The sequence below is a fragment of the Hippocampus guttulatus genome, chromosome 9, assembly GCF_054856545.1.
Source record: "Hippocampus guttulatus isolate MCC_2025c chromosome 9, RoL_Hgut_1.0, whole genome shotgun sequence".
NCBI lineage: Eukaryota > Metazoa > Chordata > Actinopteri > Syngnathiformes > Syngnathidae > Hippocampus > Hippocampus guttulatus.
Window position 1 is genome coordinate 7172005 of NC_141269.1, and position 17455 is coordinate 7189459.

Here is a 17455-nt window from a genome sequence, read left to right on the forward strand (position 1 = left end):
ATGGGATTCAGCTGTTGTTTAGTGCCGAGTTGGATCTACCCTGTGAGATAGATGGCTGTTGGCCACCCCATAAACTTGGGGTAAAAATCCTCCCAAACTGTTTGCCTTAAGACCCTGAACAGAAAGCCGATGAAATTAACTCGAAAATACAAACATATATAATTGCTTTCTTGGTTGAATTTAGCGTTTTTCAAAAAAATGTATCATTTTAACGTGGCCCTTTCATCCTTCCATTTTTCTGTATGCGGGGCTAAAATGAAAAAGTTTGGAATCCCCTGCTGTTGGGATTAGGCAATTACTGTTGTCCAGGATAGCAGAAAACAGAGTACCAAATTCATGATACTGAAAGTGCTCATTTTCCACAAACTGCCGTTTGAAATGATCACTAATTACAGTTAAAGGCACCAAGTTTGAGAAGTGAACTCATTAGTTTACATAAGCATCTCCAATGCAGTGCATTTGTATGTTGGGAAGAGCAACATCGAGGTCGATATGAAGTATAAAGAGGCATAAAATCTATTTAGCCGGCGCGAGGCTAGAGGGGCTGCTCCGAAAAGATCGTCATCCCCCCTGATTATTATTCAACTGTTTGGCAAAGGGCTGTTAGGTGGGTGATGCGGGAGGATTAGACCTTGCTCCTCCTGCACTGACGAGCCTTTAATTAACATGCTTAAAAGTAAATGCTCTGCTCCCTTTAATTGGATCAGGAGAGGAGATGCGCTATCGGCTAATTGGCTCCCTCAAATATATACACCTACCTGATTTGGCCTCTGCGGATGATTTGGAAAGTAGACGAGTCATGCCAGCTATGGAGGAGGTGTTGGCGTTCTCAGGCAAAATTTTGCTGGCACCAGTAATCGGCCTTCTGGCAGTTCTTTGGGTATTGTAGCAACAAGAACTACGGCTTGAGACAGCGTTGAGATTTTATATAAATGGCTTTTTAAGAATCAGTTCATTTTGTCACGTTTGGAAAGCATCCACTTCAGCAGGTCCTAAACTTCAACTCTAACATGTCATACAAAAATCGAGCAGCTGTCCAACTGTCACATATTCTGACGATGAGCAGTTATTTGTTAAAAGACAAAACAATGCCCCTCTTGTGTGTCTCTGTGCACAAACAATGCAGTTGCTTTTGCGCATGCAGTAATTGTAATGTTCAGGGATTGTCTCACCACTCGCTCCATGGGTGCTACAGAATATTGTTTTGACCCAACTGTAAACCTTCTGCTAGGGGGGAAACATCTGCTGAAGGTGGGTGGCAACAAATGACCCACCCATTGGTTCTTGAATAGCCCCTGCACACAGCTCTGGTAGGCATGTGTTTTAGTTCACTCCAGAAAAAAAAAGCAAACTGTTAATGTGCAGGGAGAGGTGCTGCTGTGTCAAAATGAGTTGTCTTACCCTGAAAATGTGGCTACAATGTCGGTTTCATAAATCCATTTCTCTTTTGTCAACGTTTACATTACCTTTATCAGATTTGATTTTCTACTCACAGACATTCCCAAAAAGTGTTGTGCTTCTCATTCATACATGTAGGGAGGAAATTGTGCGAAAATGAACCAAACTGTGAAATGTCTCTTGCCTGAGCAGGAGCTCCTCAAAACACCTGATCCTCAAATTGGCCTCTGAGAACCTAATTGGAAGACAACCAGTTGATTTTAAAGTGTGGGGGGTACGAGTACCACCTGTGGTAGGTGACAGAATCTCAGAATTTAATGTTCAAACTTTTTTTTTTTTTTACAGTACATTTGTTAAGTGCAATTCATGTGTATTTAACTTTAAAGTATGTTCTTTTTCAAACCCTTAGGTAATATTTTAACTTCTGTAAAATCTACTTTTATTTTATTGTTCTATATTTAAGCACAGAGTTAATGTTCTGTTACAGCGGATTGCAGTAATGTTTAAAAAAATGATTTCTGATTCGTGTTTTAACCTATTACGCTTCCATATTTTAACTCATGTTCATCCTGATGGTATTTGTTGTAAAAAAAAAAAAAAAAAAGAAAAGAAAAAAGTTTGAGAACCATTGCACTGACAACATGAATATATAATTATAACCGTTGTAAAATAAATTATAGCGAGCCAGGATGAGTACTCATTCATATAGCTGGCGATTCATTGAAATAAACTGAGCTAAGAAACCACCTTGCACCTGTAAGTAGTACCGTTCTGAAGGGGTCCGTCTAATTCATGGATTGCCACTTTGAAACCATAACGCACCAATATGACAAGAACAGCATGTGTCCAGTTAAATAATAACGTCGAGGAGAGGGGAGAACAGGATTTTAAGAAGGCAGCTGCTTACCTGAAGGGCTTGAACGTCACCAGCCATCTTCTGACCATAATTTTGCCGTCGGTGCTGACAGTCATCATTTCCCAAAACGAGCGACCCCTGACATGGACGTGAAGCTCCCGGCTTGTAGCATGTGCTGACCAAACATTGTGTCAGCGTTCCAACCAACGAAATGAGACGATTTTAAGACGGGTTTCCCTCAAGGAAAAGTGGAAAGTTTTATCCAGAGTATCCAGGTGTCTGTCAACTTTTTTTTTTTTTTGCAGCGGTATCTGGCTACTCCGACTCCGAGGTGATGCCGCTGCAGGTTGCCTTTCCACCGTTTAGCGACTTTACGAACACGTCGTCATAGAATGTGGATTGAGTTGGCAAGCGTCTATCTCAGCGCGCCGCAAGCCGTGGACGAGTCCACGTTGCGCTTCTACAACCCGGTTTTAACTTCTCACAGAAGCCCACCCGTTTGTGCCGACACACAGTGGCTCACAGCAATTTGTTCACTTCATGAGTCAAGCTACGCTACGGATGCGCAAATTATCCGGCGATTATTTCACAATAAAAAGCTATACACGCGTCACACCAAATCGTGTGAAATAGCGGGGTGTAAATCACGGGAATGGTTACTACATATCTTAGAATATTAATACTTCTATGAAACGCGAACAACTGCAGAAAAAAAATCACTGATACGAATAAGCTCTTGTTTTGGAAGGCACTACTCTATTTTTTTGCGGCGTGCACCTCACTTCCGGTTACTCGACAGCGCCAGCATTAAACCTCTGGATCGAACCAACAAATGAACCTATAGTACAACTACTACCTCCACAACAACACGAGTAAATCATCATCATAATCATCATACTGTTCAATCTCATATATGTATACAATTGCAAAAGCAACCCAAAACAATATTAATTCATGTAATACCTATACTGTACATGAATTTTCTATAGCGCTAGTCCTAATCAGGCTGCACCCGAAAATAGTTGCCAGTCACTGGTCACCGAAAAACAGAAAACGATCCGAAATCACAATCAGACTGTTGCTGACCTAAAAACCAGGCAAGTCCGCCAAACTATTTATAAAAATTAAATATATATAATAATAAAAAATATATAAACAATGTATCCTATTCACTTTAATGGCTACTTGGAAGTGAACCACACCTAAACACAATTAATGTTTGTCAAGTATCTATATTATAATAGACGGAGGTTAGTCCAGAAAACATGAGCGTGTTTATCCCATTAACAGTGAACATTGTGCCTTGTCACGCGACGCTAACACTAATCAGTTATTCATAGCAAATGAATATGGTCGAGTTAAATTGTCTGAATTGCACTATAAACGATGGGCGAAAGGCAAGTGTTTGGCACCCTTTTTTTCTTTTCTTTTTTTTGAGAGGAAGAGTTTGAGAACCATGGAGAGCGACGTTCACCGCAGCTAGGATACAACAGCGGCACCAAGAGGTCATTAGACGCCTCCGGAGGAATACATGCAGTCAGTTCTTGGAAAGGAAGCTGGGTGTCATTGACTTGCAAATGCGAATCATAACATACAAGAAAAGGAGGCAGCAGTTGTGTGAAAGTGGTGGAAACGGAGATATACAAACCCGCAGAGGGACAGAATGCAAATGAGAGTGACATTATTTTTGTTATGCATTACTTGCCCTGTGACGCTTTGACTGACAGCAAACCGCCCACGAGCTGTCCAGGGAGAGGAAAGGGTTCTGCTCCATCAGTAGCAATCCACTGGGTAAACATCAGATTTTTACATGTGTTTGCTACATCACTGCTGGGGTGGATGCATGCTGCAGATTACATACAAGGCTGATCATTGCTATTGGTAAAGGAGTCTGTGGTTGTCCTAAAAAAGGTGTGTAAATGATTTTCGTCTTGGGCCAGATTGTATTTAAGGTTTTCTACCTCATTAAGATTGAAGGGTAAGAGGGTAGGATGCGACGATGAGACTTTTTTTGTTGTCACTTTGCATACATTTTTGAACTTGTCAGTGTCGTTCTAAGATCTATAGTATGCCCCCCCAAAAGAAAAATTGACACATTGCTCGATTAGACGATATATTATACTTTACACACACACACACACATACATACATATGATGAATTAAAGAATATATGACAGTGCATTTCTGTTCTATTGATAAATGGGTTTCTGCACCAATGTTCAAATATCAGTTGCTTAAGTGGCAATATACTGTATGCATTTTCTGTCATGTGCTAGCATCAGCATTAAGCTAGTGGACAAAAGGCTTGTGTTTGTTTTCAACACACAACATACGATTCCCTTTGCTATATGTTTAGTTTGACAATAAAAATCAAATAGTATAGTCAAGTTTGTGTCAAAGCAAAAATAAAAATAAAGTCAGAATGATGGATTGTGTCTCACAAAACTCCGCCCGTCAATTGCATCTCAAGGCGTCACTGTAATTTTTCATCACGTTACAAACTCCCTTTGAATATATTAGAAAATACGTTTCGCATGAGCAGGAGCCTATCGCAGCGGACTTCGGGGTTCACTTGGGACTGGTCACCAGTCAATGACGGCATAAGAAAAAACAAGTTTAGTTTAGAGAGTTTAGAAAGTGGAGGAATGACAAGAGAAAACATTTCGACGAGAAAGACAGATTCTTCCATAACGAATGAAGGAAATAGCTTGGTGGGAGGTTGTGCCTGTGTCATGCTGTGGGGTGAGAGCAGGCCTGTTTCTCCAAAGTTGGTCTGTATCGAATTATTGCGACGCTGACTGACAGCACAGGTCAACAGCAGAAAGGCAATTTGCATTTTCATTACGTTCACCATTGACTCGCTTCTCCTGTGGTTTGAAACGCTCCTTCGCACATGCGGGCATGCACACGCACACACACACACACACACACACACACACACACACTAGTGGGTTTGTGCACAGTTAGGACAGATACACACTTGCTCTGTGCCGATTTAATTTACCATAGCAAAGATAATCATCACACAAAATAAACATGAACTTTGGTTTTGATAAAATTGCATTTATGACTATAATGTTAATGTGGAACTCCAGCCATGCAGATATCATTCCTTGTTTACTTTTTGTGACAGGTGAGGCTGGTGTTTGGACCTAGAAGCTGTGACATAAAAGTAATAAATAAAATTGATTTAATAAAGAATCAAAGTAACAAAACAAACAATTGAATAAATGTATTATACTTTATGAAAAATGTTTTCTCATAGTGCTTTGAAGTGACAACACACTGTGGATCCAATCCCATGTACAGGTGATGACAGGAGCAATATGAACATACTGTACGTACTCATTTGCCTTGCGTGCGGATTGTTTTGACAGACCAGAAGCCTTCACAGCAAAAGCAGAAGTCCTGTGAGCGTTGAGATCACGAAGCGATGCCAAAGGGGGGGAGGCCTGCGGGGAGTATGCAGCCTTGTGGAAGTGACACTGTGACTGACAGAGCCACTGTCCCTTTGTGTGACATGAGCGTGGAACGCACGGAGGTGACAAGCTCCCCAATGCATCTGCCCACGGTCTGCAAAAGAGCTCATCTGTGCACTGTGACTATTTCACACAATCGCTGCCAAAACAGACAAAGAGAGCGGCTGTCTTTTTATGTCGCTCTCCTCGCTATGCTCCTGAATTCAATTGAAAAGCCCAAAAAGTTTGAACTGAAAAGATCTGTTGGCATTTTTCAGAAGAAATAAGGTCTGTCGTTCCAGGACTGGTCAAAAAACACGTAATAAATGGTGGTTGAATTACACGGGATGTTGCTATGAGGGGGGGCTGCTTTACATCGGAACCTTGACTCATGAAAGACCAGACTTAAAAGTTCTTCACCATACGAACTGTTGCCACAATTTTTCAAACAAGATGCAGGTAATTTCTTCAAGTGAGGTTCACTGTAAAATGGAACATAAAACAAAGGGAATTACACAATGTGTTCCTAATCAAAACACAAAGTCTTATGAAAGTCTGCTAGCATTATGCTAAGACATTTAGACAGGCTAATAAGATAATAAGAAAACCTTTATTAGTCTCGCAATGGAGAAATTCCCAATTCACAGCAGCAAAGTTATGAAAGGAAGAAGTAGAACAACAAAATATAGGAGCTGCTGGAAAGGCAGCCACTCTCGCAGCGCCATTTTGAAGTCAAAATAACAAAAATAACACAACACAACACATAGGACACAGTCACAGACAGTCGTGCAATCTTCATTGACTGATTTACCCACACCACTGTAACAAACCAATCAGACTGTGATATCTGTTTATTAAGACAAATGGGATTCGTTTAAAATTATGAATGCATAAAATGCCTCCTTTGAACATGAAACATGCATCCATTGTGCAGGTGTACCTAATGAAGGGTGCACGGAGTAACCTTTTGCCAGACACTTTCACTTGTCGTTGTTACGGTCGAAAATATTTAACTTGTCACTTTCTTTTTGTAGTACCATGAAGGAAACACAAGAAACTCCCAATTTCATTCAAGGTTCTTTGTTACACCCCTCGGCTTTTGTTTTCAAAGAGCAGATCTTCATCTCTCTCTCACTTTGGGAGTAAAGCATCCACATTCCACGATTCCAAAACCCTCTCCTGCGCGGAATGCCCTACTTGCTCCTGCGCCAATTTCCTCTAGGGGAAGAGAGGAGGAAACATCTCAAACAAAGTCAGTACGTGCCACCTTCACATCTTACCGGCTTGTCTTTTCTTGAGGAACTAAACAGTAGGAAAGGACAGCGGTAAAAGTCGGAACAATGAGAAAGTACGAACAATTGAGTCGCCCCATTAGGGACGACTTCAGACAAGCTTCTGATCTTAGCACAAGTTGACTCCCTCTGGATCATTTTAACAGCGAACAAGCATCCATCCTTACTTGCCATCTAACTGCGTCCTCGTGTATTCACCAAGTGAAACATTGCAGTATGCGGAGCAAAGATTTCACCAAATTGGGTTTTGGTTCTCAGCGAGAAGTGTGATGAAACGTTGTCATCAGCTGGTGCAGGTGGCAAATGGAAAGAAGAACAAGAGTGACTGATTCGATCTACTCTCTACTTTGTATTGTAATTTAACCTTTTCAGGGACTGCGGTTACTCCAGTGGACTGCTTATCATGTTATTAGGTTACAGGGTGCATGAAAGGGTTAAATAAAAATTGTGTGTGTGGGGGGGGGGGGGTGGATCAATAACAGTTTGTAAAGATTGCTGCTGCACTGTGGATATAATATTTTCACTAGTTAAGGTGAAACAACGGGTAGGGCAATAGGGACTGAATTCAAGAAAGCCATTGACATCAAGAGGGCCTCATTGCTCACAACCACTGTTTGTTCTCAAAGGTGTTTGATGAGGTTCTTCCAAACCACACTCATACGAGCCCACCCCTCATGGATTTTGCTTTGTCCGCTGGGAACAGAGAAGGGTTTTGGCCAAACAGTTCATAAATAAAATGTGGGGGCATACAGAGTGCAAAATGCCGTGATAAGAGGATAAGATTGAAGGTGAGTTAAGGGTCCCAACCAACTGGATTAATTATTTATCCATCTAACCATTCATCCATCTAGTATGCTACAGTGTACAAGAACAATGAAAACAGTAAGCGCTTTCTAGGGGGTTTTTTCCCTGAAGATTATTGAATGTCGATTCCTTTCAATCCTGCTTTTTACGCCGACAGAAAGTGACGGTCTAGCTGAATTTCATAAATCAGTTTGGGGGGGAAAATTTGGATTTGTTTACTGTAAGTACATTGTTTGACTACACTTCTTGTGATATCCATTGAACTTGCTCGCTTGCTCTCAATATACAGTGGACCCCTGCTGTCCGCGTATGATTGACGATGGATTGGGAAAACAAACAAAAATCTTCCCAAAAATTATGAGAAACTTCGAAAGGAAAGATTCTGAAGTACAGTACTACCACATTCCTCTCAGAGCGCTCAGGTCTCTGATTATTTTTTTCTTATTATTAGTTATTTATTTTAAGAATTATTTTAAGAATCCACTCATTCAATTCCAGGTATGTCTTTATATACAGTATTTAAAAAATAATAATGATGATGACGTTGTAGGGTAAAGACAGGTCTGAAAATGGCTGGCACTGAATGAATTAAATGGCATCCTCTTCACGTTTTGCAGGACACTATGTGTTTGTCCAGGGGTGTGCAAACTACGGCCCGTGGGCCGTATCCGGCCCGTTGGTCTTTTAAATCCGGCCCGCCGAAGATTGGTGCACAATTAAGGTTTGATTGCATTCATTTCATTTGGACTTGTAATGACAGGTATTTCAACACTGGGTGGCGCAGTTACTTCAAGTTGCAGAGCACAGGGAGGGAGGGGAAGACGAAGAAAGAGGGAGAAAGTAATGACCATGGAAGGGAAAGTGATATGTATCTGATTAAATGAAGCGGGTAACAAAGTACGAAACATTCAGGAGACGCCTGGAGTCGGAAAGACTCAAATCTACGAGACTTTGAAAAACAAGGAAGCGATTCTTACTCAGTCCGATTCTGGCAATTTCCATGCTCAGAGTGAATTGCTTGTGGCTCGAGTAAATGAACATGTCCTAGAATGGTTTGATTGTTATCATGTTAAAAACTTTCCGCAAACTGGACCGCTAATAAGAGTCAGAGAGCAGTCAAATGTGTAGAGCGTGAACAACAGGGGGCTCAGTACACATCCTTGAGGAGAACCGGTGCTGAGTGTGATGGTGGAGGAGAATGTTACATTATTACTGGCATACAAAGACATTGTGCTATCTTCTTTATTTTCTATTTCTAACTTTTGGCCCGGCCCTCCACAATATTTTCTGCTTCTCCTTTGCCCCCCCCCCCCCCGGGAAAATAATTGCCCACCCCTGTGTTTGTCACTGTGGAACAAGCGGAAAACAAGCACTAAAACATGCCATTTTATGGCAAAGTCCTCTGTTCCCTTTTGTCTCTTATCGCCGATTCCCTCTAAGAGCTATTTCAGACTATTTAAGGTTGTTCTTCAGCCGAGAGGACGGAGCGACGGAGCTTGGCAGAGAGCTAATTGAAATCAGCTGGCACCATTAGCAAGCTGCCACGCGGCTGACAGCAGCGGAGGGCGAACAGCTGATGATGAACAACGCAATGCTGATGACTTTTTATCACAATTCGGAGCACAACTTTGTGAACAAGAACAGCCGCAGGTGGAAAAGCACATTAAAAGTATCGCTCCCTTGCATACTGATGACTTTTGTGCTAGCACAAAGACAGTAGCTAGTATGGCAAATCCCTTCTATTTACAGAGAAGAGGGACAAAGCCCTACAGCAAATAGATAAAAATATGCTTGCCCACCTCCCTCTTTTTTTGGCATTTTTGGGCTCAGTCCAAAGCCATGTCTAAGATTGTTTTGCCATCATCTTGTAACGGCCTGCTGCCAATCAACAACATAAAACTGAAGGGAGGAGCTCCATTTCATCAGACCAAGCATTGTCTGATAATTTCTTTTAAAAAAGGTGCTTTGCCACCATCTTATGTCATTTGTAGGCAATTACAAACCTTTTTGGGTGGGCATCAGGGTTCATTTCTTATCCCCTGTGAATAGCGAGCCTTGCAAATGTATTACAGAGACATAAAAATAAAAACCGAGCAAAAGCTTGTGGGTCGAAAAACACCTAAATTGTTGCACTCATAAGTCAAGGTACCACTGTAGATGAACTTGGGTTTCACTGTACTCGATCTTTTTTTTTTTTTATTCATTCTTCAAATGTTGCACCAGTCATGTCAAAGGCCATTGAACACAAACCAATGCTTAATTCTGTCACACACTAGATCATCGTAAAGATTTACCTTTTTAGTTTTACGTTTGGCTGATTTTAACATTTTGTTTGATTAAAAAAAAATTATATATATATATATATGTATATACAGTATATATATATATATATATATATATATATATATATAAATTTATTTTATTGATTTGTTTATTCATTCATTCACATTACTCACATATACGTTAGAGATAAAGACAATGAATCAAAGAATGTAGAGTATAGCTGTGTGACTTGTATTGCTCCTTGTTGGCCAGATTGGCACCAGCTAAATGGCCTTTCAACTGTTGCAAACTGTGACAAAAACGGCGAAGGTCTTTTTAATTATAGTTACTTATGTCATTACTTTGTTTTCATAATGTACAATATTACAGATTTCTACTCTTCACATTCGAAAAATACATTTCAATTTTTTGAGATAGGAGCAATTTGAGTTGGTCACTGTTTTTGTGGCTTGGTAATATACCTGTATTTATTTATTTATTCTTATAGGCGGGGGGGGGGGGATGCATAAACTCTTACCTCATCCAATGAGTATTATATTGGATATATATAATCGCAATTGAACTTTGAAGGGCAAAAAAGGATGCCTTTTGTATCCCTACTAACGTGCATTAAAATATCACAGTCAGGGCATGCTGGTGGTAATTTTCTGAGTCTTGCCAACAGAATGAAAATATCAAATCGGGCCTAAAAAGGTATCTTTGCTAGCATCCACCTCACCGCACTGTGGATTTGATTTAACTGCTGCCGTCTTTATTTCCCCCGGGCTGCACCGCTATCACAATGAGGCAGACGGTTGGAGGGGGCGGAGGGGTGAGCCATCTTGCGGAATGGCAGCGCTCCCGTGGCTGTGCAATATGTGAGCAAGCAGTCGCTGCTGGCTAATGGCTATCTGATTGATTAAACAAAGAGAGGAAGAGAGGGGAAGGAAGTGGAGATGAGGGGGCCAAGTAGGTTGCCGGCCTGTTCTATATGAGAGTCTTGCAGCCACTGAAGGAGCATGTTTGTGCACCTTCATCACTCCTACGTGTATATGTGTTTATTTGTGTGGACAAGACACGCAGCCCGTTTTGCGTTTTGCCTGAGGCCCGAATGAAGGCTGCTTGCAGTGTAATGAGAGATGTGGTCATATAATGGGGGAGGGAAATAGGACAACGTGATGCAGTTGCTGGTTAAGAATTACATTATTGATGGGCCAAATGCTGCCAGCGCCGAGTGGGACTACAAAGAGAGGAAAAAAATCAACTCTTTAAATAAACCGCTTGAAAATCTGGCGTAGATTTGGCGCAGAGACAGGCACGCATGCATACACACATGCACACACACACACTTTTGTGTATGCATCATTATGCTAGCGTTAAAAGTCTCCATGTTCCAAACGTGAGAGTGGTTAACTTTTTACATTTGTATGACAGTTAAGAATCGATGCTAACCTACACCATTGGTAGAAAAATTAATTCACCAATATCACCATTAAATGCCTTTGATCAGCATCACATCATCCAAATGTAGCAGACTAATGCAACTTTGAGGTCTTAAAATAGATTGTCACACATTTACAATGATAAGTCTAAAATGTGTTTTTTTCATTTTGGTCCTGCACTCTGATTTGGTAACTATCGCGTGCTTGAAGTAGTTTAATGATACCATTTGTGGTTGCATTGGACTGGAGATCCATCTACAATGCTCCATCTAGTGGATGCATTGTAGATTGCGTCTTATAATGCAGTGCGCCCAATGTATGAAAACAAATTACAAAAGAGGTCATTCATTGCCAGTGTGCCTTTTAGTGTGGAAAATACGATAGTGTTTGTTCTTAACAAAAGAAAGTAAAAGTAGGAATAAAGTCCTCCAGAAAGTCAATGAATGGTGGATTCTTACAATCAAGTTTGGCCGCTCTTGTTACTCCTCTGCCCTCAGTAGCCATTCCCATAGCTGCTAAACACACGCAGTTTAACTGCTTCTCCACAACCGCCACATTTGCTTGTCAAAAGACGATTACAATAAACCATAAGAACCAAGACAGGCACAAAAAAAAAAAATTCTTACTTAATAGAGGCTATGATTTGCAGCCTGTTATTTTCGGCCACTTTTATTGCAGCTATAGAGATCGTGGCCTATATAGAACAAATTCATGTAAACGTGCACCCTTCTCGCCGAGCAATAATCAATACTTTATATAGATTCCACCTCATAAGACATGAGAATCTTTCTCTTGCTCTCGCTTTCGACACAAGCATCTCACAAAAGAGCTCATTTCCACCAAAAACACTGCTTTGCCGTACAGCACAATGAACAAGTCTTCCATGTAATGGTTTGTTTAATGAGCTGACTCCTTTCAATTTCTCCATCAAGGGTAACTCGGTACAGCTTGTCTGTTTGAATGTGCTACATGAGCATGGGGGGCGGAGCTACTGTGTTAAAGCCTTTCATTAAAAACACAAGGCCTGGCACTCTAGTGTTGCTGTGTTTGTCCCTAGAGGATGCCTGCCCCCCCCCCCCCCGCCCCAAGCTCAACACGATCAATCCAACGAGGCAGCGTAAAGAAAGATGGATGGATGTGAAGAGTAGAAACTGGAGGATGGATGGCACAGGGATGGAAAGGGGGGAAGAGGAGGTGGGGGGCAGCTGGGGACTGAAGCATGGCAAACAGGATTGATGACAGAGTACTGCGCAAGCAAAGAAATCCCCTCATACTGCCAACAAGCAAGCCTCCGGTCGGCCGCTGGGAGGAGGAGTTTATCTGAGGAGGCGAACTGGCGAGAACACTCGACACGCATGGTGCTGAGGCAGCCATGTTGCGAGAATGACCCAAGTCACTCACGCTCAGCTGTTGGCACCCTCACCTCCGAATGAACCTCATTAAGTCCAAGGTTGCGCTAATAATTCATGCGCCACAGCGTAGGCGGAAAGCATGTTTTGTCTGAGCTCTTCATTGTCATTGGCGTTGGAATTAAAGGGCAATCACAGCAAATTAAAAACGCTCACATTTTTTTCTTCACATTATGTACCTCAAACGTCTTTCCCAGTGAAATAAATAGAGATGCCAAATCTTTTTTTTTTTCTTTTTTGCAAGAATAAAGGCCTGTCAGTATTATGGTCATCAAGGTCATACCAGATTTGATTTTTCATTACACTTAGGTTTTTGGGGGGGTTTTTGTTTTGTTTTGATGGCTTTTTAAATGTAGTAGTTTTAATTTGTTTGTAGAGCAGGTTTGTTCGTTATGATGTATGGAGTATTTTCGAATGCAAGATTAAAAAAAAAAAGTGGTCACTATGGATTGTGTCAAACAGTAAATTGCAATTCTCAAACTCCTGACCTTCTTCTGTGCGGGCGCACAGCAATAGAGAATTCAGTTTAATTGAAATGAAGCCCAAATGCTCTTGCATGTTAATTGACAAAGATGAAAATGAAGGCACGTTCACTCCTAATTATAGTTAGTTTTACTTTGTTTAAAAAAAAATTGTTAACATGATTATTAGTGATGAAATACTACTTAATGCAAAAGAGAAATAAAACAGAGTGCACTTATTGGATGCAGAGCAGAGGAGCTGTTGATTTCCTCCTCTACGTTGGTGACCTCTCTCAGCTCCTCAGTACAGAATCAATATTGATTGTTTTTCACAGAGGATAAAGAATATATGAATGACAGTATTCTTATCTGGTGTGTATACAGCATCGTTTGCATTTATCTCTTTCTTTCTCTCTCAGTATGGTGATAATAAAATGTTTAGTACGACAAGTACTTTGTGATTCAAGAGATTAAAAGCAGGTGAAATACTGCAAGTTTTGTCCACTGAAGCTCTTGTGGCACATTAGTGTAACTCTCCTCATAAAATGATCATGTAACCGACAGAGGCCCATTAAGCACTCATTACATGGCCACTCATACAGCAGCAGCAGCACATTGTGGCAGAATAAATTGGGCCCGAGCCGGCATGCCGGAGTGCTTGAGCAACCTAATGGAAACACGCTGAGAGGAAATGAACATTTTAATGTAGATGTCTCAACCCACACAGCAGAACCTACTTAATGGGGCAGAGTGGCCTTTCAGAGATAACGTAAGTGGGAGAGCTGGATGTGTGTATACTGTATGTAGCGAGAGCACGTTGGAAACCACACTCCCCAAAACAACAACAATGACAACAACAAAAAAACAAAAAAAAAAAGCCATCTTTGCCAGCTGGTATTTTGTTTCACATCATTTTTCATTTCAATCAGTGATGTCCTGAGGTGAGAGTCTGATGGAATGGATTTTGGCTCCACAGAACAACGGCTTTTCCTGGATTTCATGGAAGATACAGCTGGACTGAGAAAACCTATGATCCACATTAAGGTAAACTACACACAACAATGACACACTGAAAGAAGTCCCTCGTTCACATGCAGGATTTCCAGAAACAAAAGCTAAATAACTCAGTTGTTTAGTGAATATGACAATCTAGAACTGCAAACCTTTCAATATACTGAGCACAAGACACAAGACATGGAGCACGATGTAGACCCGGAGAACAATTTTTTCAATCACCAAGAAACTACATTATCCAATTGATAAGAATGACAAATGATCAATTATACATATTGAGAGACCGTAGGTGTCTGTATCAAGGTTATTATGGTTAATGAAATGGCATTCTGACGGAGCTACAGGTAGATCACTATTCTGATTTCTTGGATGTAGTATTTTAAATGTTCTGTATAACGTTTTGTTACAGCTGCAGCTTTCGTGAAGGCTCAATATCAATAAAGCTGTATTGTATTGTATTCCCTTTAACGTACTGTCGCTTCATCTTGTGGATGCATAACTTAACCGCAGCCGGGGCTCTATAGCAATAAAGCTGTCTTGTATTCCTTTTAGCATAGTTCCATCTAGTGGAAGCACAGCGCAACCGCAGCCATTATTCTTTTCTATGCGCCTTATAATGCAGTGCACCCTATACTGTACAGTAAATATTCTCTAGTACGGACTCGTGTTTGCGCTGTCCAATTTGTCCTGACAACAGAAATTCCTCATTTGAGAAATGAGCATGGTACATGTCCTTTTTGAACCTGCAAGTATGTTGACAAAATGCACGTGTAACAACACAATCAATAAAATACAAAAATATATTGTCCAAAAACTGTTTATATAACAAAAACTGCAATACAGGTGTATCCCAAAAAAATCACAACAGTAAAATACGTACAGTATTTTAATGTTTATTTTTTTCTGTCTTGGGAAAAAAAATGTCTTTTGGATTGTTTTGTTGGATGCATTCTTTGGTTTATGACAATGTTTGCCTGCGTGTCATACAGTTTTCTTGCTAGTTGCAAGTAACTGTCCCGTTGATCACTGATGTCTGGTAATTCTTGTGCATACTGAAGGATTTTTGTTGCCATTTGCATTGCTTCCTTGCTGGATGGTGGCTTGTCATCAGGAGTTGAATCGATGCCTTGTTTTTTAAAGTTTCGTAGATTTGCGTCTTTCCGACTCCAAGTGTCTGCTGGATCTTTTTAACTTTGTGTCCAGCCTCGCTCAAACGGATGCATTTCACTCGCTCCGCTCCAGTCGTTACAGTTCTTCTACGTTTCGATGCGATGATCTACACGACGTAATTGAATAAAGTTAAAATCTTTTGCAATTACAGTAAAACGCACGCCAATAAAAACTCACTTACACGTCGTCGTTTAGAATCTGATGATCGAAAAACGCGAAGTGAAAACTTGTTTTAGCGTTGTGTCTTTTCCGTCGCATCGGGTGGGCGTTGCGTGTATTTAAGCTCCCGCGGCATTACACCTCCATCCGGGTTACGGGTAGTGGAATTTCCGCTTACGCAAGTTCCGGTAACACGTAATATCGTAGTCAAAATGTTAATGCATAGGATTTTATTCCAGGTGAAGGATATTCCTTTCCATAGAATTCCGGGGATGGGAATATTTACTGTATATGAAAACACTTTTTAATTTTAAACTTTATAATCGAAGCATGCAGAAAATACAGTACCTAAAAATATCTGATAGTATAACCACTTTTTAAGGAATGCAGTAAAGTCCAAACAATTAAAAATAACGACAAAACAGCAGAACTATAAACATTTCAGAGGTTGAGTTTCCGGAACACAAAATTATCAGCTCGTTCTGAACGAAGAGGAATACGTCGTGCATGGACCCTGTTTACATGTTGACCGATAGATGGCATGTTGGCTCTGTGTGCTTAGCTGAAAATTAAGTGAATGAAAAAAGGGGTGTTCACACGGCAAGATTTGGTCCGGTGCTACGCCGGGGCTGCCCCAGTAGAGCGTTCACACGTGCAAATTAGCTCCGGCGTAGCCCCGGAAAACAGCTTACACCGGACCAAATTTGATCCACCTCAGGGAGGTGGTTTCAAAATTTGCTCCAGAGCAAATGCTTGTTTGCGAAGCAGCACCGATGTAAATTTGCACGTGTGAACGCAACTGGGTTAAATTTGCTCCAGAGCAAATGCTTGTGAAGAGTTTACGTACGGCGAGAATGCGTTGCTTTCGTGCTCTGTCTGACTTCCGTCATGTGTTTGTTTAATAACGACACAAGACTTGGCTGGTAACATCTTTCCTTTTGTAGGAGACTGGACTGTCTCGGAGTTGTTTGTGTAGTTTGTTCCTTTGTTGTGTGTTCACAACCCCCCGACCCCCATATAATTTATTTTGTGATTTCCTCTCTTGATTTTCTGTTTGGCGCATTACGTTTTTGCTTTTCTGAGTGTCAATGAAGTCATCGTTGATTTACGTTTTCGGGGGCGGTCACTCTCGAGCAGAAGGCACGGAGACCGAGAAGGAGAAGGACGTGCCTGTCCAGTAGTCGCTTGAGTTGTGTATATGTTTTAAAAAGAACCAACACGACAGCTCAGTTGTTTTCTGTCGTTTTGCTCCGCTGCAGAAACTGCCGTGTGAACGCAAGTGGGGCTGCACCGACGCTGTGCCGGTGCTGACACGCTCAGCGGCTTTGTACGTGTGAACGCTCCACACAATTTGCTGCGGTGCAAAATATATCGCAACAAAATACATCGGTGCAGCACCGGAGCAAATGTGTGCCGTGTGAACACCCCTAAAGAAACCTTGATGAGCGCAAGCACCTAATTTAGCAATAATCGAGAACGCGGATAAGAACAGAAAGAGGGAAAACGTGGGCATTTCAAGAGAGATTTCACTGTAGGGTAATATGGATCATTTCCTGTACTTGCAGGTCAGTGCGTGAACATAGAAAGTAATTACAAAGATGTCATTACATTTGAAGGCAGGAGGAAGGAAGAAGGAAGGTAGGTAGGAAGACGGCAAAGACAGTACGCTCCAACTTGGCCGCATAGTTGGTATTTGTGACGGGAAGGGAAGGATATCTGTGAAACAATAG

At 41.2% G+C, this 17455-nt stretch overlaps 1 protein-coding gene across 5 annotated transcripts in view; it reads right to left on the bottom strand.

The window, feature by feature from the left end:
* LOC147200116 (alpha-1,6-mannosylglycoprotein 6-beta-N-acetylglucosaminyltransferase B-like) overlaps window positions 1-17455 on the bottom strand; it is a 132656-nt gene that overhangs the window by 81942 nt on the left and 33259 nt on the right. The window contains exon 1 of one of the 5 annotated variants that reach the window (XR_015101731.1): window positions 2306-2809. The exons of 2 other annotated variants lie outside the window; for them this stretch is intronic. Coding sequence is in view for 2 of the 3 variants with exons in the window: in XM_086119155.1 (XP_085975281.1) it covers window positions 2306-2373 (68 nt within the window). In the remaining variant the exon portion in view is untranslated. Of the gene's footprint in view, window positions 1-2305; window positions 2811-17455 lie in introns of those variants that run through there. 2 more of the 5 variants (XM_086119155.1, XM_086119154.1) reach the window with 2 other exon arrangements.